This window comes from Leopardus geoffroyi, chromosome A1 (genome assembly GCF_018350155.1).
Source record: "Leopardus geoffroyi isolate Oge1 chromosome A1, O.geoffroyi_Oge1_pat1.0, whole genome shotgun sequence".
NCBI lineage: Eukaryota > Metazoa > Chordata > Mammalia > Carnivora > Felidae > Leopardus > Leopardus geoffroyi.
The window spans coordinates 232,406,756-232,429,935 of NC_059326.1; the positions used below are offsets into that span (position 1 = coordinate 232,406,756).

The following is a 23,180-nucleotide window of genomic DNA, read 5'->3' on the forward strand; positions in this document are numbered from 1 at the left end:
ATTTTTAATTTGTATTTTGCAACACCTCATGTCATTGTCATAGAAGTTTTCAACTAGTCTGAACAAACTTAGCTTGGTCTGATGGTTTTCATGACTTTCTATAATGAACTCATTCCGTTTGGGGCACCTCTTTGCAGGCACAGAATAAATGTTACTTCAGATATAACATCTAATTTTAATTTGAGTGTGATGTATCTAATTTCTAGTGAACATTAGGATTTCTGTTGAACATTACAGATACTGTGATGCTTGAATGGCATCATCTACATCATGTATGTTTAAAAAAAATACAGAGAGAAAATACAGCATTAGAAGCAACAGTTTTTTTCCCAACAAACATTGGGAGCTGTTGAATTAGGCAAGTCCTTGGGAAGTCGGTCTACTCTAATGGCAATTCTTATCCCACGCTTGATTGACTTTGAATTGAGTTTCTTATATACTAATACTTTAGGAAATTTGTATATAAAAATAGTCCTTCCTCTGGTAATTGGATTTTTTCCCCACTATGGTTAGGCTAACAAACTGCACAATATGCCATTTCTCAAACCAGTCCCACTTGGATCCGTGAAAATAATTTTCTCGAAACCCAGAGCAACTTCTTGTGCCAGGCTTACCTTCCGGTACTACTTTAATAGGACCATTTTTGAAGTATAATAATTGTTTGATGCTTCAGTGTCTGACTATCGTAATTTAAAATATTATGCCACGTATTATAATGTCCTTTGATATTGGACTCATTCCTAATCACTTTTTTTCACAAAATCATCTCAGTGGGGTTCATCCAAGTTCAGGGGTAGGATTCTTAGACCTTGTCCTCTATTACTTTGTTTTTCTCCCTCCTTGGGCCATTCCCAGCATTTAAATTGGGTATCAGAGGCACCTGGTGCCTTAAAACCAAATATGTCAGATATGCTTCCTGGAACCCCAGGATTCTAGAGGTGCTCAGGGATTTTGTACATTACTTATGCTTTAAATCTATTGTTTAAAAATCATTTACACCAGTGTCCATAATATACAAAATGTTAAGGTTTTGGAAACCCTCCATGAATTAACTTTTATTATAATGTTACCTGGATTGCCTGGTTTATTGGGGAACATAGAATAAAGTGACAATTGTTATTTTTGTTATACTCCATGTTAACTGACATTGAAAGGTGGCCCTGTTTATCACTATTTAATGTGTCTAAATCAGTATTATTTCAAAAGAGAAAACCAAAACAAAATACGGACATAATTGGATATCGAATGCTGTGACTCTCAGTGGTCATTTGTTCTTACATTTTACTAATGATTTAATGCTGTAATCCTGGCATTTATAATATGAATTTGGTAAAGGCCACGTTTACTGTCTTTTATATGAGATCATGCATAAGAATTTACTTAAAGTGAGATTATCGTCAAGGATTTACTTAAAGAAATGAGTCTCCTGCTGAAGAAGTGTAGAAATCCTGCTCTGGTCCTTCCTGCTTTTCATTACAGAGCAGCCTCCTTCATAGCCCTCTTCCTGCTGTCAGGGCAAAGTGAAGTGCTTAGGTGGGGAATCCTTGAGAGGCTTTAGCGGCAGAAGTGCAGTGCATTGTGGGCTCACCCAACCAACTCAAGGACTCCAAAGCCTCACGTGCCCATTCCACATGGGGGGCCCTATGAAGGTTCCCTAGAGCCACTTCCAAGGCTGTGCGCACAGAGAATTCTATATGCATTGATTTATTCAGCAAGTGTCTATTGAGTTCTTGTCGTATGTGAGGCATTGTTGTAGGTGCTAGGGTCACAAAACCAAGAGGGCAAGATGTTTGCCCAAATGTGGCTTGCCTTCTAGTGGGGATTCATGAGGCAGATTGCAGTTTTACTAAATACATTGTTAGAAAGGCCCCAGTAGGATGATAGTACTTGAACAAATATATGCAGGAGTCACAGGCATTAGCTAGGTAGGTATCTAGAAGAAGAGTGTTCCAGAAAGTGGAACATGTGTGCATTGTCTGAGGACCACACCAAGGAACCCATGTCTCCCATAGCAGAGTGTGGGGTAGAGGGCACTAGGAAATGAGATAGAAAATAAGTGACTGGATATGGCAGAACGTTCCAGGTGGCTTTGACTTTTACTCTAGGTGAATGAAGGACCCTTGCAGGGCTATCGCAGAGGAAAGATAGTATTTCAATATTTGCTTCTAAAGTTTTATTTTTATTTTTGAGAGAGCACAAGTAGGGGAGGGGCATAGAGAGAGGGAGATAGAGGAGAGCCCAAGGTGGGGCTTGAACTCAGGAACCGTGAGATCACGACCTGAGCCAAAGTCAGATGCTCAACTGACTGAGCCACCCACGCCCTCCTCAGTATTCATTTTCAAAAGTACAACATTGCTTTGTCATCAAGAATAGACTGTGTTCTCATATTCAAGATGTTCAATTTTACAAAACCAACCTAAGATTTTTATGTCTTATTTTGGCCATGCAGTTGTTGACCTTAGAGTTTCATTAGTGAATCATGGCCCACTTAAGATCAATACTAGGACCATCAATAGGTCCAGAAGCTTTAAAAATCCACAGCCTCATGACAAAGGAATCAATATCTTTTATGATTAGTTAATATTTACTGAATGCCAACAGCTCTGAACTTAGATGTGCGCAAATTTCTGTGATTGAGACGTGCATTTCTCTACATTGTGGGGCAAAGGAACCATGACAATCAGTAATGAGGGTCACTTACTCTAACAACTTCGATGATGGGAGAGCACAGACTTCAATCCAAGTTACCAAGTTCAAATCTTGATGTCCCACTCACCATTTTTGTGGCCTTGGAAAGTTATATAGCTGACGTCCTCATCCAGAATGTTCAGTAATGTTATCTCTCACTTAAAATTGTAGAGACTTAGAAAATGTATAAAAACACCCAGATCTATAGTTAGCGCAATGCAAGAGTTTTGTAAATTATTATCAATATTTTGCCTAAGATTTGGCAGCTAATTTCCAGAAAATCAATGACCCTTATTTGTGTACTATTAATTGTCAATCTCAGACTCTTACTTTCATGTCACACTCTGTGTGTCAGGTTGAATAGTATCCTTCCAGAATTCATGTCCACCCAGATTCTCAGAAGGTGACCTTATTTGGAGGTAGAGTCTTTGCAAGATGCAATTAGCTAAAATGAGGTTTTCTTAGAGTGGGGTGGGCCTTAATCAAAGAACAGTCACCTTATAGGAAGAGGGCATTTGGACAACCAGAGGCAGAGGCTGGCATGATGGTTCCACAAGGCCTGGAACACCAGGGCTACCGGGCACCGACAGAGACTATGAGAGGGGCAGGGAGCCAACTGGCCCCTGGGGACTCCAGAAGGAGGACCCTTCCTGTCACTTTGATTTTAGACTTCTAGCCTCGGGGACTGTGAGGGAGTGAGTTTCTGTTGCGAAGCCACCCAGGCCACAGTGCTTTGTTATAAAAGCCCTAGGAATCTAATATACTGTCTACTCAATTACAAAACAGCCCTCAGTTTAGAAAGATCCAGAGAAAATCAGAAGGCCCAGCGAGCATTTAACAAGTTGGGAACTCCGCTGTGCAATTACCACAGTAAGTTTGATTTGGTATTCTTATGTGGAAGAAAATCTTGGGCTTCGATGTAAGGTTTTTAAAAATTGTACTAACACGTTTTTATGGGATTTCTAAAGTAACGTGTTTCTCTAATTTTGGATGATGTCAGTGTAACGAGGATGGAAACCCAGCAGTTGGATAATAGGACTAATGTCCCCTTAGAGTTTTCTGATGTGGAGGTCAGCAGGAAGAATGAAATAGACTCGCTTATACTTGCTGTGGACGTAAACGCAAGTGCACCGCAAATTAGCATTAAAAGCAAACGTACATACAATAGACACTAAGCAGTAAAGACAGAGGGATGTTGAGCAGATCCTTCCAGAGCCACTAAACTATGTACCCCTCGTGTCTTTCGAGGCACACCATTTGATCTCTAGTGCCATTTGTAAACCTGTCATGTGTGGCCACTAAAGGTAATTAGTGAGCATGTCTGCGCTTAAGGATAACTGGATTATAACACTTTATTCGAGTTACGTAAAAGTCACAGTTATTTCAAGTTCCAACTCATTTGTGTTTCGCTGCTGTTTTGAACAAGGATATGGTCTCACATTCCCTGGCAATGTGTTTATAGCTGCCACCACGATTTAACATTCTCCAGCATTTCACAGAAATCATGACATAAGAATATGAATGCAATTGTGTATATGTACATATATATATATGTATGTGTGTATATATATATATATATATATATATATATATATATATATATATGTAAAGCCCTCAGGTGGTTGTTAATTTTTGGCACTGTGTAATTAAATTAGTTTTTTTAAATGTTATCTTTTGCCAGTATCTAATTAGCAAAGCCATCTGCTGAAAGAGTAGTGGCCCATCTGCCTAGAATGTTGTTCTCTTCATTTTTATGAAAAGTATCTGCCTTTGCTGGTCCCTGTCTAATTAACTTCTCTTGCTGCGGAATGTGATAATACACAGCTTTGTTTATATACTTCTGAGAACTGTGGACTTATATGTATGTAACACGTACATAGAGCCAATCTTTTTTCTTTCCCACATCGGATCTACTCCTGAGATCCTAGCTCCGTTTATCATAGCTTGAGCGTGTGTATGTGCATCATGGTGAGGTATGTGCCGTGTCGCGTTTCCTTACATCCCCAGGATTTCTGCAGATATTAAATGATTTTCTGTAAACCTATTCTATTTCCTTTTCCATTTGCCTGTAGCACTGTGGCTTTCCTGAAAGTTGATAATACTGTGAGCTCCAGGGTATCCCTGGGCCTGAGATGAACATGGCTGTTGTTACAATGGAAATGACCACTGTGGAGTTCTCACATTTGGCAAGTGCTGTCCAAATGATGGAAGACGCTTATATTTTATCATAAACTAATACCTGGTGTGTGCAAATATCCTGTATATGTCTGTTTCTCTTCCATCGTAGCTCACTAACCACGTATCACATGAAAGAGACATTGAACGTGTGCCCATAAAGCAAATCTGTAAGTGGCTGAATGGCACAGATGTTATCGGTGTGTATTTACAGACAAAACAACACAAAACAAAAAAACATTTCACAAACAGGAATCTTCATGTCTTTTAAGATGTAAATGTCTCACACTCTTTGCCTAGTCTCTATAGCCTGTGGATATCCATGTAACCACAATATTACTGCTACTTGTCTGCTGCCAGAAAATATAATGAAGATTAAATGCAGAACAGAAAAGAGAATTAACGTTTTTTTTCTCTATGAGGCTATTGTGCAATAGAAAAAAACAAGAGATGATAAAAATTAGATTTAAGAAGAAAAAAAAAAAAACCCAGACTCAAGAAAGAAGATCATGAGTGTTATACAGAGATCTGAAACATAGGATGTTAAATGCCTTCATAGTTGTTTTGACTGCCATAAGGATAGATTCGTGTGGATGGGGAAAGTGTCTTAAAAGGAAGTCAGCTGGAAAGATGGCTTCACAAATCAGCAGTGGGGTTTGTTCCAAAATGATGATGCGTGAAAGAATAACAAAGAATCTTCTTTGAGGACAGAGTGAAAAGGCTTGATTAAAAGGAATTTAATTGATTAGAACAAGTCTTGTGGACGAAAGAAAGTTATGACTTGGTTCAAACATGATTTAATTTCAAACAGAATGAGTAACTCCGAGAAGTACACTCTGGTCCAGGAGGATTCTACTGATACTTGTATTTCTTTCTAATTAAAGTGGTGGGTTTTTTTGGTTGTTTGTTTTTGTTGCCTGCCCCCCCCCCCCCCCCCCCCCCGCTCCCCAGCTGTGAAGTGGTCAAATGGGTAATCTCTAGTTCACTGAGGGGATAGAAAGACACTTGGGATTAATCGGGAACATTCGATTTTAGACCAATCCGGAAAAGACATGTTTTCCCACTGTATTCTTTGATAAGTCCTGTGACATCCGGTAATACTTATCCAGCTTCACAAGAGGTAGCTCAGTCCATTCCTAACATAAATCCTGTCTCTCCTGTCCTCTGTTCAGGTAGGAAGCGAATCAACAGAAAAGCTATACAGTCATGGTCTTCAATTAATTCTGGATTTGAATATTATTGGAAAACTGGTTATACTGTAATGAAAATGCCTTGGAAGTAACTTTGCTACTTTTAATAACTGTCTTCAGAAAAATCTGTAAGACTCATCCTATTTTCTAGTGGTCTAATCAGCTTGTGGGTACAGGTACGCTTTCTTGCTAAACTGGATAAAGTCATGACATATTTTTGAAAACTCTCATTCTTTTTTCTATTACTTTCCCCTTCCAGTCCTTGGCCAGTATTTATCTTGAAAACGCAAAGGCTACTCGGGCACTAGGCAGACTGGGGAAACTATTTGTTTGCCATTTCGGCAGAAGGATTGGAACAATTTTGATGGCATTTGATAAATATCCTTGCAACCCTCAGACTAACCATGCTCCTCATAGGTCTTAGGTTTACTGAAAAGGAAATTGCTATTTAACTTTCAACAAAATCACTAGATAACAAGAGCCCCTAGGAGTGCCTCTTTATCTAAAGCTTTTTATTGTGTGGTTGTCCTGGTAACTGTATAAATCCCCTTGGTGATAAGAAGTCAAAGTTGCAGTAAGGTCAGCTTTGTTGAAGAGCCTGTTGTGGTGTGTTGATTCTGTTTTGAGTTGACCAAAGGGCAGACATATGGGTATCTTTATTTCAATACAAACAACAAAGTCAGTTTTGTAAAGAGATCTGAGAAAGGTCCACTCAGAGTAATAGTAATCACTTATTTTAGGTGAGCCTCGTGGGGACACTAGATCTGCAAGTGCTGAGGAAACCCTTATCTCTTCTCGGGAGGTGTCCTCTCTTTTCACGGAAGTATTTGTCATCCTAGCAGGGAATTCAAGTCATTTGTTCCCATCAGATGCTGACTAGCTGTGACTTTATTGCTGCCTTTAACCATTATGAACAGGAAGAAATCACGGAAAGAATTAACGGATTCTCTTATCAGATGTTGACACCCACAAAAATCTCTAAGTCCACACAAGAGGAAACAGTTATAGTATTGTTTCTGTTTGAAAGACACTGAGGAGGTTCTCTGTAGAATACTTTTCTTGTGGACTCATATTTGCCAAGAAAGATAAATTATACAAGTTGCAGTGTTTTGTGCTTTAGTCTCTGTTATGTAACATTCTTTGGAGGACAGTCGATACTAGATGCTGCTGCTACCATTACTCTGTTATTCTCCTAGGTTTAGGAGAATTGAAAAATGTCTCCTTTCTAGAAGGAAGACTGAAGCCATTATTCTCCTTCCTAATATTGGACAGTAGCTTATTTTTGGCTTTGTTTACTATATTGTCTCACATTGGTTCAAACTAACAAAAAATTGTCCCTCGCGTAAATTTTTTTCCCTGATAATGATTTAACTGGTTCTCCAGAAATCCTAAATTCTCTGGAAATTCCAGCTCTCGTAGTAGGATGAAACACAAACCGACAGGAAGACAAAAGATGAACGACTCAGATGCTTCAGTCTGTTCAAAGAAATGATTCACAGTCTCAGCATGTAGGCGGTTAATGTGTGCAGGCTTCATTTCTTCCAGTGAAATCAACACTGTATACTATCTCAACTAATCACAGGTTCCCTTTGTGAGTCGGCAGCCGTGTGAAAGTAGGCGTATCAATTTGATCACTGTGAGTTCGATTTGGAAAGTTTGGGAAAAAAATACCCACGGGTGGCAGCTCTAAGTGTTTAGTTAGAGCTGATAACAGTATGAAAATTACTGGCATCGGGTGAAGTGTTTCTTTGCCTGAGCTGTTTGTTTTATTGACTATTCATCATTTATATATGGATCTTGGGACTAAGGATATGCAAAATCATCCTTGCTCCATTATCTTTGAATATTGATAAATGACATACTATTAAGAGAAAACACAAATGTCCAAATGAGTATTCGGATCATTTTGTTTCGAGGCTTGGCTTTTCCGCATGCTGCGGATCTATCCTGTGATTTCACTCAAGTGACAGTTTCACTCAAGTGACACCCACTCCTTGCCTGCTTACAGTGATGGGTCTAAGTATCACACTGTTACTGCTTACGTGCAAATGCTTAGGGGACCAGTCCTTTCAAAGGCTTTGATTTCAAAGCTAGGTATAAGCCCCTATGCGTGAATTTCGTGGATTTAGTGTGAATTCTTCCTGGCTCCACGGTATGCCCACATTTCCTTATCTGAGTACCGGTGGCTTATTATTTTTTCCCGTTTTTTCAGTCAAAACCATACCAAGTGTTGTCGTTTTGGTGTTTCCTACAGGCTGTGGAGTGGGGCTGTGACGAAGTCACCAAGAAGGCCTGTTACAGTAAGGGCAAATCAAAGGTAAGGAGCGTGTGCATAAGGAAGGGTGTGGCCACCTGTTGGAAGGAATATATGTGGGGCATTTTAATATGAAGGCCATTCCTGATGATAGTGCCATGGAAATTGGAAACAAGCAAGATGCAAAATATAGGTACAGTGGATTCTCAAAGCTTTAATATTTAAATCAGGATTAACCACGGTTTCCAAAAAGGATTTGGACTATAAGATCCGATCTGATTTGCACAATTAATCATTAGGCTGTGACATGAAATCAATTGGCCGTAATATCATTCAGAAAAATATGGGGCTGAATGTTTGAAGTAACATTTTGATCCCCCCCCCCATCATATCTTAGAGCTAATCCCATAAAGTGACCATTTGATAAATAAAATTATTACATGAGAAATTATGAGGTTTCTTTATAAATTCATCTTAACCTATGTATAAAATAAACTCCTTCTCTCTCTCTGTCTGCTACCCACCCTTCTCTTTCCATATGAAAATTTGCATCCCCAAGTTTCTAAGGAAAGAGCAGTTGAATATCACACACACACACACACACACACACACACAATGCTTGTTTTTTTTTTGTTTGCTTGTTTATTTATTTATTTATTTATTTTGAGAGAGAGCACAAGCAGGGGAGGGGCAGAGAGAGAATCCCAAACAGGCTCCCCATTGTTAGTGCGGAGCCCCAGTGCAGGGCTCAAACCCATGAACCGGGAGATCATGACCTGAGCCAAAATCAGGAGTCCGATGCTTACCTGATTAAGCCATCCAGGTGCCCCTGGAAAGAGCAGTTTATAGCCAAGGTTGGAAATGCGTTTCTTGAGCAACTGTGCTCGGGGTAGACCTGCTTCCACACAGTTGGTGGGCTCAATAAAAGCAGAGTTCCTTCATCCAAGGAAATCTGTTTCTGAGAAAGTTACACCGCAGCATCTCGAGGAAATTCTCTTGCAGCTGGTACATGGGCTCATTATGTCTCGTTCTGACAGTGATGGTCTTACTTTATGGGAGTATAGTCCTTTCCAATGTGAATCACACTCTGTGTTAGAGAGAAGAACAGATACACAAAGAACAGCAAGAAAGGTTCCCTGTGCCAATGTGATCCCAGAGCCAAGAGCTTGGGGAAAATGTGGCGAATGGAGTGAGCACTGGTAAAAGATCGTCACACCGTCTGTACTTGGATAAGACTGTTATGCACTTTATTTTACCCATTTGCATTGCCCATTTCTCTGTCTTTCAAGTTAACGGTTTTGAGAGTCAGACATGGAGGGCAGTCTTAACGAACTCAATCATTGGGTTTCCCAAAACTTGAATAACCAGGAAGAAGGAAGAGGGGAAGGAAGACAATGCAATCTTAGCCAGGGAAATGTTTGGAGACGAAGAAAGAGAAAGAAGGCAGAAATTTCCAGGGGCACCTGGGTGGCTCCCTAAGTTACGCGTCCGACTTCCACTCAGGTCATGATTGCACGGTCCATGGATTCAAGCCCTGCATCAGGCTCTGTGCTGACAGCTCAGAGCCTGGAGCCTGCTTTGGATTCTGTCTGTCTGTCTGTTTGTCTGTCTCTTTCTGCCCCTCCCCTGCTCATGCTCTGTCTTTCTCTGTCTGAAAAATAAATAAACATTAAAAAATTAAAAAAAAAAAATAAGTGTCCTTCCCTTCTTTGGCCATAAGTCTCCTTGTGTTCCTTGTGTGTTTAAGGATTATTAATGTAGCCAACGTTTCTTTCTGCTTATAGTCTATGTGTCAATAATTTTATAAGAATCAATGTGGTAGCCTTTTCCTAGTAGGTCATTACTACTCAGAGTGAAAAACTGCTTCTGCTGAGTCAAAACTGACCCATGTTTTGCCTTAAGCTATGGCCACTTGGTTGTTTGGTCGTGAGGTTGGAAATGAGGCAAGTGACAATCAGAAACAGAGGGGAAAGGCCATCTTTCCTTCCATTAGGTGATGGGCACTTGATTGACATGAGGGATCAATCATTCCTACCCTCGGCTGAGTTTTCTGAAACACAGAAGACAAGTGAGTGAAGGGAACATTGTCAAATAAAACCAGACCTTCAAGCTCCCTATGTTTCTGGTTTTAATAGGTTAAAAACAATGGCACCTCTCAGTAGTTGTAAATTGATTGAAACGGCATTTGTGGATGGCATTTTTTAAGACTGTCTTAACACAGATGAAGATGAGTTTCACCTGCCAGGACTCGAGGGGAGATTGCACGCTCTCGTGCGTTGTACTAAGTGTATTAATGGGCCCGAACACACTTGTGCACAACCTGTGCTCAGCTGGAATGGGATTCGGTGCAGTAAGAGTTCACATGCGAAAAATAACGTGATGGGCGCGTCAAGGCACCAGCCTAAGCAGCCCTGGAGGGGGGATCTTTGGATGGGGAGAGCAGAAGGAGGGACATCCAGCCCTTCCATCCTCGTTTACTTGCTCATTTTTCTCATTTAGCAGACTCGTACTTTTTTTTTTTTAATGTTTATTTCTGAGAAAGAGAGAGAGAGAGCGGGGGAGGGGCAGAGAGGGAGGGAGACACAGAATCGGAAGCAGGCTCCAGGTTCCGAGCTGTCAACACAGAGCCCGACCCGGGGCTCGAACCCGCAAACTGTGAGATCCTGAGATCTGAGTCAAAGTCAGACACTTAGCTGGCGGAGCCACCCGGGCGCCCCTCTGCTAACCAAACTGGGCCACACGGGAGCCCTCTGGTACTTCCTTAAAGTGGCACCTGACACAGCAGCCATCGGGTGAGAGCCCGGAGCCCAGCTGCTGGACACAGAAGAGAAGGAAGTAGGACACCTCCTATGCAAAGGAGCAGCCAGGCTCGCCCCTGAATTCGCGACTCAGACAACCCAAATTTCTCTGTTCTTTTTTTGTTTCAAGAGAGACCGCCTTTTTTTTTCCTGAAAATATTTATTTATTTATTTACTTATATAATTATTTAGAGCATGCACAAGTGGGAGAAGGGCAGAGAGAGGGAGAGAGAGAATCCCAGGCAGGCTCCGAGCTGTTCCAGCTCCAGGGCTGGAACCCATGAACCGTGAGATCACAACCTGAGCTGAAATCGAGAGTCGGCAGCTCAACTAACTGGGCCACCCAGGCATCTCGAAACTTCTGTTCCTGTTCCGACAGTTCAAGAGGCCAGATCAGAAAACATTTTCACAAAGTCACTTCAGCCACAGCTGTCCCCTTGTCCACGGTTTTGCTTGTGGCAGTTTCCATTTCCCACAGCCAATTGTCCCGAAGCAAAGGGTCCTCCTTGTGATATATCAGAAGGTCAGTAGTGGCCTCACGGCCCGTCACAGCACCTATGGCGTTCACCTCCCTTCTTCTTTTTCTGTTTAAGGTTTTTTTTTGTTTTTTTTTTTAATTTTTTTTTTCAACATTTATTTATTTTGGGGACAGAGAGAGACAGAGCATGAACGGGGGAGGGGCAAAGAGAGAGGGAGACACAGAATCGGAAACAGGCTCCAGGCTCTGAGCCATCAGCCCAGAGCCCGACGCGGGGCTCGAACTCACGGACCGTGAGATCGTGACCTGGCTGAAGTCGGACACTTAACCGACTGCGCCACCCAGGCGCCCCTGTTTAAGGTTTTTTAATGTTTATTATTTTTGAGAGAGACAGAGAGTGGGGGAGGGGCAAAGAGAGAGAGACACAGGATCCCAAGCAGGCTCCAGGCTCTGACCTGTCAGCACAGAGCCCGACGAGGGGCTTGAACCCACGAACCGTGAGATCGTGACCTGAGTTGAGGTTGGACGCTGAACCGGCTGAGCCACCCAGGCGCCCCTCCCCTCCCTTCTTTTCATCACGTAGGCATCTCACCATCCACAGAAGAAGGGAGGTTGTAACACAGTAAGATATTTTGAGGGAGAGCGAGCAAGAGCCCACATTCACAAAACTTGTACTACGGTGTATTACTATAATTGTGTTTTGTTATTTGTTGCTGTAACCTCTCACCGTGCCTAGCTTCCAGATGAAACTCTATCACAGCTGTGACCGTATAGGAAAACTCATACTATATATAGACAGGGCTTGGTACTAACCGTGATTTCAGGCATCCACTGGGGGGTCTTGGAAAGTGTCCTCATGGATGAAGGAGGCCTGTTGTCACATCTATTTGGTGGAGTGGAATTCAGGCTTTTCTTAATAGCCCTGAGTTTAGGGGCGCCTGGGTGGCGCAGTCGGTTAAGCGTCCGACTTCAGCCAGGTCACGATCTTGCAGTCTGTGAGTTCGAACCCCGCATCGGGCTCTGGGCTGATGGCTCAGAGCCTGGAGCCTGTTTCCGATTCTGTGTCTCCCTCTCTCTCTGCCCCTCCCCCGTTCATGCTCTGTCTCTCTCTGTCCCAAAAATAAATAAACGTTGAAAAAAAAAAATTAAAAAAAAAAAAATAGCCCTGAGTTTAGAAATGAGAATTCAGCGATTTCGTATTTTTTGTTTGTGCACAGTGTTATGACAACTCACACAGAATTACAAAGTTTCCCTTCTCCCCAAAATGAAAAGAATAATGCAAAATGTGACATCTAGAAAATGAGAAAAATGCCAGCCATTTGGAGTGAATGCATGTTTGTTTTCTCTCTCCCCTAACAGTGGTCTGTGCAGCATGGTGTATATACAGCCGGCATGCCAGGCGCGGAGGAGGGGGGCTGAGCTGCGGGGCGGTGGGAACATTCCTCAGCTGGCTACAGGGCAGGGGAGAAGAAAGGTGGCCCATTTCCCCGCCTCCCGGTATTGCTGGGACCCACACGGGCACCATTTCACATGTAGTCCGTTCAACTGACCGTTCATGGACGGAGGTCAAGAAAATGTCACCAAATCTTTGATTCAGGCCCATTTAGAAGAGAAAGCAGGCACTGAGGCTGCAAGTTCTCTGTGAGGTTTGAGTCCAGTTGTACTTGGAAAATTTTCAGGGAGCCTGGGTGGCTCCGTCAGGTAGGCATCTGACTTCTGCTCAGGTTATGATCTCACGGTTCCGTGAGTTCGAGCCCCTCATCTGGCTCTGAGCTGACAGCACAGAGCCTTCTTGGGATTCTCTCTTTCTCCCCCTCTCTCCCTCTGCCCCTCCCCTGCTTGTGCTCTCTCTCTCTCTCTCTCTCAAATAAACTTAAAAATTTTTTCAGCTCACTTTGGGGAAAGAGCATGATGTTACCTACAATGACTCAAACGTTTTCACGCAGTAAAAGGAAGAAAAACCCGTTTTTCTGTATTCTAAAATTTTTTAGAATAAAGTCTGTTGTATTACTTTCTTTCTCAAATGCCGGTATAGAAACTGGCTTTGAGAATTATTTAAATGTCTTTCAAACAAATATTATTTTAAATGCAAACAGGCAGTTCTCCCGTGCCCTGACACGGGTTCCTCGTCTGTCTGGGGTCACTCCGCAGCCCTTTCCGCAATGCCCTGTAGGAAATGCACGGGCTGTCGAGGGCGCCAGGAGCTGCTTGGTGTACAAGCCGGAGTTTATAATTCTCAGTTTTCTTGCTCGTGATCTCATCGCAGTACTTTGAGCACCAAGTTCCTAGGATTACTTAGTGGGAGAGTTTTGATTGGAGTCCAGGGCTCTGTGCATGGTTCTTCCTGTGGTTCCCCTGTGGTTCTATTAGCCACGTTGTCCAGCTGTGCAAGGACAGGAAAGAAAACATGACACCATCGTGCTCAGGAGCCTGGTGGCATGTGGGGGTCGCTTGGACCTTTTCACCCAAAGCACCTGCATTTGGAATTCTTGACCTAAAGTGTGCAGCACACTACAGACCTGAATTTCTTCCATATAATTGCTGCAAAAATTGAGGATTCTTTGGGTGAGATGCTAACAACCTGTATAGGTCCTGTGCAGCAACTTTGGGTTTTTTTTAAATTGAGGTGTCCCCAACAAGTTTTGTGTGGAGTTAGTTCAGTTGAAAACAGTCACATATGTAAATATATGCATAATAAATACATTTTCATTTGTCGATACCTTATGTATTATGTAGCATACAATAGATATGCTAATATAGATCCATATACAAATGTGTCTATTTATATCTATATGCTTATAGGTATGTACCTCTCGATTTAAAAATATAGGTATGTTGGCATTCATATATTTATTTAAATTTCTGTGGGCACCTGGGTGGCTCATTCGGTTGAGCACCCGACTCTTCATTTCAGCTCAGGTTGTGATCTCATGGCTTGTGAGATCAAGCTCCACGTCAGGCTCTGTGCTCACAGTGCAGAGCCTGCTTGGGACTCTCTCCCTTTCTCTCTGACCCTCCCCTGCTCATGCTCTCTCTCTCTCTCTCTCTCAAAATAAATAAGCTTTTAAACTTCTGTAATCTGTATGCAGCTATATACATATATAATAAATGTGTATCTTATACACATGTCTTACATATATGTCTCATACCCACATGTATGTATACACACACACACATCTGATTGGATGATGCAGTTTCTCAAGATCCAGCTGGTCATCGTGACTTTCAATAAATGTACATTGAACATGAGAGGCACGTGCAGTCACTCTTTGGCACTCTGGATGCTTGCAAAGGTGATGCATCACTAAGAGAGACATTCTGCTTTCAGTGGGAGCGCTGTGATTAGCATAAATGCTGCCAGGCTCCAGTCCTCACCCTCCACCCCTAATATCGATGGGCCGGCCGTGGGCTGGGGATTGCTGAGACGTCCACCCTGTTTATAGGTCATCTTTCTACACGGTTACGTTCTTTCTTCAAGCAGAACATACCCCTTGGGGAAAAAATGATGAACTCTGTAAGGCAAAACCAGTTAATTCATTGAGAAAATGGTCCTAAACCGTGTGTTTGCTGTCCTGGGGTCGGGGCCGTAGGTCCTTGAGACCAAGTGGGCATTGGCCTGCCGCCATCTTGAAAGCTCTTCCAGTGAGTCAGCAACGATGCATCCCAGCTCTCAATTCAGATAAGAATTGCTTCGAAGTCAAGGACAGGTTGACCCGCCTGCGGGATCACAGGCACACATGGGTTGCTTAATGTTCAAGTGTTATTATCAAAGTGTAGATTGATGACCCTCCTTATCAACAACAGAAGCCATGTGGCAGGCTGCGAGCGTCCTTGGAAATCAGCACTGTGGCTTCTTGGAAAAGCAGAATTCGTTTAATTCCCTTAAACCACATTTGCAATACAGAAATGGGATAAAAAGAAACAATTCTTAGATGAGAAAAGGAAACTCGAAGATATTTAGATGAGTTGATTTACAAGACAAACCTGTAACAGGATCTCCTAACAGGACTTCTACATCAAGCCTGCACTTTAAAACAAGCAGTATTTCTAGAACATTTAAATAACCCACGAAATGGCCAGGCGTGTGCCTGTGACCCACAAGGCGACCCACTGGGAAGGAGATTTTCCGCAGGAGAATTTGAGTCTTAGGCTCGGCTGCAGCAGGACATTGATTATGGAGAGCCGGGCACTCGGGCCATTTCCTTTCCTTGGTAATTCTGACTTTCTGATTCCTAAATTTATCTGCTGCTCAGAAGCTAAGTACCTTTACTTTCTTCCATTCCTGTATTTTCTACATTTCTCTTTTGTCTGAACTTACGCCAGTTTCTCTTAAAAAAACTGTCTTGAATGCATTATTTGTTTAGGGTTCACATCCAACCTGCTCCTAGAATCAGCTGAATCAGTCTGTGAATTAAACATGAGGTGACTTTTAAGGGAGTTCAAGCAGGGAGGCTGTGAGCTGAGCTGAGCTGAGCCAGACTTTGGGCAAATGAGTTCAGCTCTTGACACATAAGAAGAAACACAGAAGTACACATGCCTCCAAAAATTCCTCTTATGGGACACAATGGGCAAACGACCTTGTCCTAGCCTCGCTGGTGATAATGCAAACCTCCTCCTCCCTCCGCCTCTCCTCCTCCATCTGGTGCATCCCAGCGTGATCCTGAGCTCATCTAGAACATTACCCTCGTCGGGTCCCATTTACAGTGCAAGGCTGGGTCTGTCCTCCATCCTTGAGAAAAAGACCGTGCAGACCATCCATGTCCGATCATCCTGGGCCTTGGCATCTTTCTCCCTCCTGCCTTACATCCTCACTGAGCAGGGGAGCCCACGGGCACGTGACCATTCTGAGACAGTAGAGCCCCCAGGCACCCTCTCACATTCTTACGGGAACAGGCTTGTTACGATTCTCTGTTCCAGTTGAAAAAATATGGCGCCACCCCCACCATTTGCTTTTTTCTAAGATTGACAAAAAGTAGGAGTTGGGTTTGTCCTGCCTCTCTGGCATACTTCTGCAGGCTGATTATCCCATTCCCTAACCTGCTTCAGCAAGGCTGTGATGGGCCTTCATGAATGATAATGACCTCCAGTCCTTTCTTCACTTTGTCTCTCTTTTGGAAGATAAAGATAAACATCCATTTGTTATCATGATTGTTTCCCTTCCCATAATTGATTAGAGGCACTTGCTTTCTCTCCACCCTGTCTGTAGGCATCATCTTTCAGTCGGGATCTTGGAATAACGTACCCTTGGCTGTGTTCACGGCTGTAGGACTGCTTCTGGCACATTCTACCTTGTGTCAGTCTCTTGCTTTAAACGGCCGCAGACTCCTTCTTGAAAGAATTCTAAAAGCACAGCAAAGAACAAATAAAATCCTCACCTGTCTCATTGTTTGTAATTTTCCATCTCATATTGATTACAGTGTCAGTTTTGCGTCTGTTTCATCTGCTAGGGCATCAAACCCTCTCAGCCCATGTTCTCCAAAGTTATTTTTGTCTGTTTGTTTGTTTTTGTTTTTGTTTGGTTTTTTGGAGTCTCCCTCAGACATGCTTAGGCTTCAGTTTTTCACGCTTGTCTTTGCACACTCCCGTGCCCCTGTGCTGTCTGATGTGGGCGGTCCCCTGCACCCTTCCTCTGCCTCTTCCATGTGGTCCCTGAGCCTAGGAATGGAGAACCATGTGACTCTTTGGAGTCTCGTTTTGTTCTTTCCCTTTAGAACTCTCTGCCCTTTCCTTGGTCATAAAAACAAAACAGAACAGAACAGAACAAGCCTCTTCCCCTTCTGACATACCTTTCTCAGTTACCCAATTTACTGCCTCCTGTTTATACTCCTTGATTCTTCTGATACTCAATTTAGGTCTTTCACTATTTTTTTTTCCCCTCAAGGGGTGTCCGGATTAGCAGCTGGTGATCATTTGCTACCACTGCTAGTAATGGTCTTAGGAGAGTTACCTACCCTTGACATTTCACTTTACATTTAGAGAGGAGATCCCAAAACTTAGCTCTTTTCAATGTCATGGTGACCAGGCCAACAAGCAGACTGAGTTATGGCAAATCAACACCCCGTGGAGATTGGGGTTCCATTTGACTGGAGAGGGCATTGCTGTGCCAACAAACGCAGGGCTTCTTACGTGGGGCAGCGCGTGATTCAAACCGTCCTGGATCACGCAGCATCTGCTCTGTCCACCCGGTTGGTTCCTCACCACGTCCTGTTGGTTCACTGCATCCTGGCTTTGCACCTTCACACTTCCGCCCGGTCCAGGCACTGAATGACCGGGGACCCAATTAAGGAAGCGGTTTCCTGGCCTGCCTCCCGAACGGTAGTCTCCCTATCTCACGTTTAGCTTCCACATTGATTCCTGAGTGGTCCTTCAACCGCAAACATTGGGTCAAGGTCAGACTGCAAGCAGTGCCAGCTCACGATGCGTCCCTTCACCTTCCGGGTAAAATTCACATTCATGAGGCACAACTGGCCCGTGTCTGGCTCCCCAGATTGTGTGTTACCTCTTCCATCTGCAATGAAAGTGCCACACTTTGTCTAGCCACCGCGCCTTGCCACGGTCGCCTCCCACTGCCTGGAGTGTCTTTTTTTCCCCCTTAGGTCAGCAAAATCCTCCAAGTGTCAGATGGCGCTTCCTCCAGGAAGCCTCACTGAATTCTATTCTTCCTTTAAAACTTACATTACATGTCACCTCCCTTGGGAAGGCTTCCTACATTTCTTCCCTTCCCCTCCCCTCTGCAGGTAGTAACATATTGTTCTATGGATAGCTCTATATTAGTTGTTATGGCCCTGTATTTTCATTTTGTGCTAAGTGCTTAGATTGTGACCTCTGGCACATGTCTGCCAGAGGATATCTAATCAGTAAATGCTTGCTGAATGAATGAAGAGCTTTGTAGCTCAGAAGTCCATGAACTATTATGACCGGGCCCCAGATTTTCTATGCATGTTTTGCAAGCACGAAACATATTCAACTCCGAGTCAACACCCAGCGTGGGGTTTCTGCTGGGCATCCTTTCCTTATTAGTTACATTTTTACTTTTGCATAAAGAATCAAAAATATTTATAGATTCTCATCATGTATGTAACAACGGTTTGAAAACTTGATGTAAAACTTGTTGCAATTTGTATCCAGAGTTTCACATGTGACCCTTCCCTTTGGAGAGGCATTTGTAACATTTTTTTTTTTCCAAAGTTCTGGAGAAGTTTTCGAAGACACTGTTTCATGAGCAATATCTCATAGCTTCCTTTTATTTATTCTCCTAACACATGTCAAAGGTGATTTAAGGTTTGCAGTGTTAACAGGTACAATTCGAAATGAAACCACATTCATCAGAAGACACATGCTTTGAGCTTTTAATTGAATGTATATCTTCATAAATATCTTCTATTAACAAGTAGTATGCAGGTAACGAAGGTCAGATTATTCAACAGTTTTGTTGTCATTTTTTGGTCAATATCTAAAAGGTTTTTTGTTTGTTTTCTTTTTCTCTTTAGTGGTTAATTATCATTTAATTTGTTAGCCGATCATAATATATTCAGATTAACCATTCCTTTCGTGTTCAGGACTTGGTAACATGTTTCTTGTGATTTTTTTTTTTCTTCTCAGGAGGAATGTCAGAACTACATCCGGGTGCTTTTGGTGGGTGGCGACCGGTTATTTACCTGTGGGACCAATGCTTTCACGCCTGTCTGCACCAACCGCTCGGTAGGTGTTCATTTTGAGCGTTGACAGAATTGAATACTGGGAAAATCCAAACATTCTATTAAAACTGTAGTTTTACATGTATGTCTATTCCCTAAGAAGTCATTTTTTAATTAAAAAATATATTTTTCGAACTCAATGTTCAATGTATTGATTTATTACCAATCACATCATCTATTATATAAAGAGCTGAACATAACTATAACTTGTTTAATTAAATTTAAATATGTTTCTTAACTGCTTCTATCAGCTCTGTCCCCACCAGTGATCCTGAACACAAATCCTCAACATGCTGTTCATTTATCTTGATTTATTATAGAGATTTTGCTAAGTATATAAAAGGGCCTTAAAATCATAATCCAAAGGAAGAAAATAGAATTTACAAGTTGGATGAGAGCAACGTCAAAAAAAATTAAAACAAGCAAACAAACGAATGAAGCCCTAGGCAAAGTGAAGTTCCAGCCTGTCCTTTTCCTTTTTCTTTCAACCTGTCCTGTGACAGAGGAATTTCCGGCACCCGCGTCTTACACCTGTAGGTCAGAGCACATGGGCAGTCTTCCTAGTTCGAGATATTGGTCTGGTGTTCCACAGGGAGCATAATGAAGAGTTACCATGATGTTAATTTCCTGGCCACACGACTCCTCTCAAAGCCCGAGTTTATTCATCTGCAATATTTCCAAGCTAACATTCAGTTATTGGAAATATAGGGAGGGCGACAAGGAGGATCACAGAGGGAGCCCCCAGTATCACACCCCGTTCTAAACGCTTTGCACCTACTCGGTTATGGAACCCTGACATCTACCCCATGTGGTGGTTGTCCTTTGGTCCCTGTTGTCCTAGGAACTTTTCTCGTTCAATGATTGGTTGGGAATCCAGCATCTGAGAAGCCGGGTTCACAGCCGATGGCCTGCAAGACACAGAGTTGTCTGTCTGAAAACTGACATAGTAGAGTCTTGGAAATTGGGGCTATGGGGTACAAAATAGCACGCACCCTTACCTGTGAGCACAGTTTGGGGCTCTTCATAACGTTTGAATTCACTTAGTGATACATTTGTGCTTAATCTTTATTGTGGTTTCTATTTATATAAATACTGAAATTTGCTTCATTAAAGTGGAAAGATCTGCAGTGCCCATGCATTATAAACAGAACCCACACACAGAAGTCTTAACTTGGTATTTGTGAATTCAGTGGCACCCTGTCCAGCCAGTCTGAGGGGACAGTGAGGGAGATGACGGGTGGATTCTCTGTCCACGTCCTCCGCCGGATGTTGCCATCAGCACGGGAGTGTGAACATTTGTCGTGTCTTACCCTGAGCCCCAGAGAGTTTGTTGCACCATGCCTTATTTGCAGTTCAGGAGGACCTAATCCATTAACATCATTAAAGGGCTTTCACGAGCGATAATTGGTTTCCTCTGTCTTGCCCTTGCCCGTAGTTGAGCAACCTGACCGAGATCCATGATCAGATCAGCGGCATGGCCCGCTGTCCCTACAGTCCCCAGCACAATTCCACGGCTCTTCTCACGGCCGGCGGGGAGCTCTACGCTGCAACAGCCATGGATTTTCCCGGACGGGATCCTGCCATTTACCGAAGTCTGGGCATCTTACCTCCTCTCCGCACGGCACAGTACAACTCCAAATGGCTTAATGGTGAGTGTTACCGGCACGGCTGATTCCCCACCTCCTTCGTCTGTAATGCCTGGTTACTTCATGCTTTGAAAGCAAACTCACAGCTTCTGAGGACAAACAATTTCTTCATTTTCTTTTTTAAACGTTTATTTATTTTGAGAGAGAGAAAGCGAGAGCATCAGAGAGCGAGGGAGAGGGAGAATGAATCCCGACAGCCTCCATGCACTGTCAGCACAGAGCACGACGTGAGGCTCGATCTCATGAACTGTGAGATCATGACCGGAGCCAAAATCAGGAGTCAGTTGCTCAGCTGTACCACCCAGGCGCCAGTTTCTTCATTTTCTAAAGAAACCAAATATAACTTGTTTTGTACATCTGTGTGGAAGGGCATTGTATGTGGCTCTGTAGTAGGAGGAGGGAAGACATACGGTCAACACCGTGGACCAGAATAATGGGGCTAATGGTGACATGACTATTCATGGACCTTAGGCTGCTTTTCAGGCTATTGTTTGAAGTTCAGGAAATTTGATGTTGTATCAGAGATATCTGTACATCCATATACATTCTTTCTTAACTTATCATAAATGTAAAAAAGGGGAGTTACAAGCATTTTATGGAATTTTCAGACACCGTGTAAGAGAATGCGTTTGGCCACAGGTGGCTCCAAAGAGCTTGATCAATGTCAGAAAAAAGGCTGTCAAGTCACACAAATAGAACTTTGGGGTAGGTGTCTTCAGAGTTCCTTCCCTCAGTGGCTCGAGAGTCAGTAAGCACCCCAGCCTCGTCACTGATGTGTCCCTGCCGTCCAGTGTTCTGTGTGGTCCTCGGGCTGGCTCCGCTGGGGGTGGATGGGTAGTCAGCACTCCATTTTCAGGCACTGCATCCAGATATGACGATATCCAGTAGGAGAAGAGGCCGTATTCCTTGTGTCTTGTCTTGTCTTTTCTTTTCTTTTCTTTTCTTTTCTTTTCTTTTCTTTTCTTTTCTGCAAAACCAGAAACCCCTAGAAGACCCTAGAAGACATCCTTTCAATCCTGGACTAGAAGTTGGTCACCTCCTCACTAAGCAGAGAGAAGGTGCTACCAACCATCTGAATAGAGGTTGACCTCGTACGATGTCCTCATGTGTGCCAGCTGAAATTCATCCCTCTGTATGTGTGTATGTTCATGTGTCAATGTGACCACACACACACACACACACACACACACACAGTGTTAAATGGATAGATCCATGTACCACCTGTCATCCCTCTGACAGTTTGTACGAAGACGAAGTTTTGAGCTTACCATTATACTTTTTCTTATTTTGAGCTTTCGAGTTCTATGAAGATTTACTGGCCTTTTGTCAAGTACAAGCAAATCATGGGGACCAGAATTTCCCAACCTCCACACTATTGACGTTTTGGAACAGATAATTCTTTGATGTGTGTGTGGTGGGAGGCCGTCCTCGTTATCAGAATACCTCGTTCTCAGCATTTCTGGCTGATGCCCACTAGATGCAATAGCATTCCCTCCCCCCACCTCATTGTGCCAATAAAAAAAGTTCCAGAACTTTCCAAATCTCTCTTGGCGGGTGGGTGGGGGTGGGTGGAGCTGAGGGCAGCAGACCATTCGATGTCCCGGGGATGAAGATGAGAAGGTGGGCTGAGGGACAGTTCTACCATGTTTACCTCGGACTTATTTTCCATCGCTTCAGTTGTTGGATTATATCACGTATAGACAGCAGCACATTGGAGGAACCCAAAACATTACTCAGTATGTTCGACAAATAATGACAGCATGCCCACAGTGACTATGGTAAGCAGTTAGGTCCCCCACAGCCCTTCTCAGGTCACTTGACGTTCAGACAGAAAGGGTTCCGCCCAGACGTTGACAGAATCTGACCATCTGATCAGCCAGTGGGGATCTGAGTCACGTGCAAAGGAACAGCCAATGTTTGTAACTCATGCCGTGACCTGAATTATGTTTCCAGGATACTCGTCAGGGGGTCACTTTTGGGGGAAAAAAAGAGAGACAGTAGATGGTATTCCTGATTACTTTTTACTTTGTTTTGAATGAACTCTAATTACAGTGCCTTTGGTTGGGGGCAGGTAATTTTGATTTTTCACTGGAAACTTTGCTTGGCCAGAAAAATCAACAAATGACTAGAAAGAGGAACTTTAAGCTCCACAGATGAAAGCTTCAGGGCCTGAAGGGGACTGAAACCAGTTCAACAAAAATAATGTTAATGAAAAAAAGCTAGTTACGACTTCAGTTTAGGAAAACAACTCAGG

General features: G+C 43.0%; 1 protein-coding gene across 11 annotated transcripts in view; it reads left to right on the forward strand.

The window, feature by feature from the left end:
- The window catches only part of SEMA5A (semaphorin 5A), a 484,035-nt gene that overhangs the window by 293,649 nt on the left and 167,206 nt on the right, over nucleotides 1-23,180 (forward strand). For all 11 annotated transcript variants that reach the window (XM_045442243.1, XM_045442302.1, XM_045442320.1 and 8 more), the window contains 3 exons: nucleotides 8,308-8,370; nucleotides 19,186-19,284; nucleotides 20,716-20,929. In XM_045442243.1, the coding sequence (XP_045298199.1) occupies nucleotides 8,308-8,370; nucleotides 19,186-19,284; nucleotides 20,716-20,929 (376 nt within the window). The remainder of the gene's footprint in view (nucleotides 1-8,307; nucleotides 8,371-19,185; nucleotides 19,285-20,715; nucleotides 20,930-23,180) is intronic.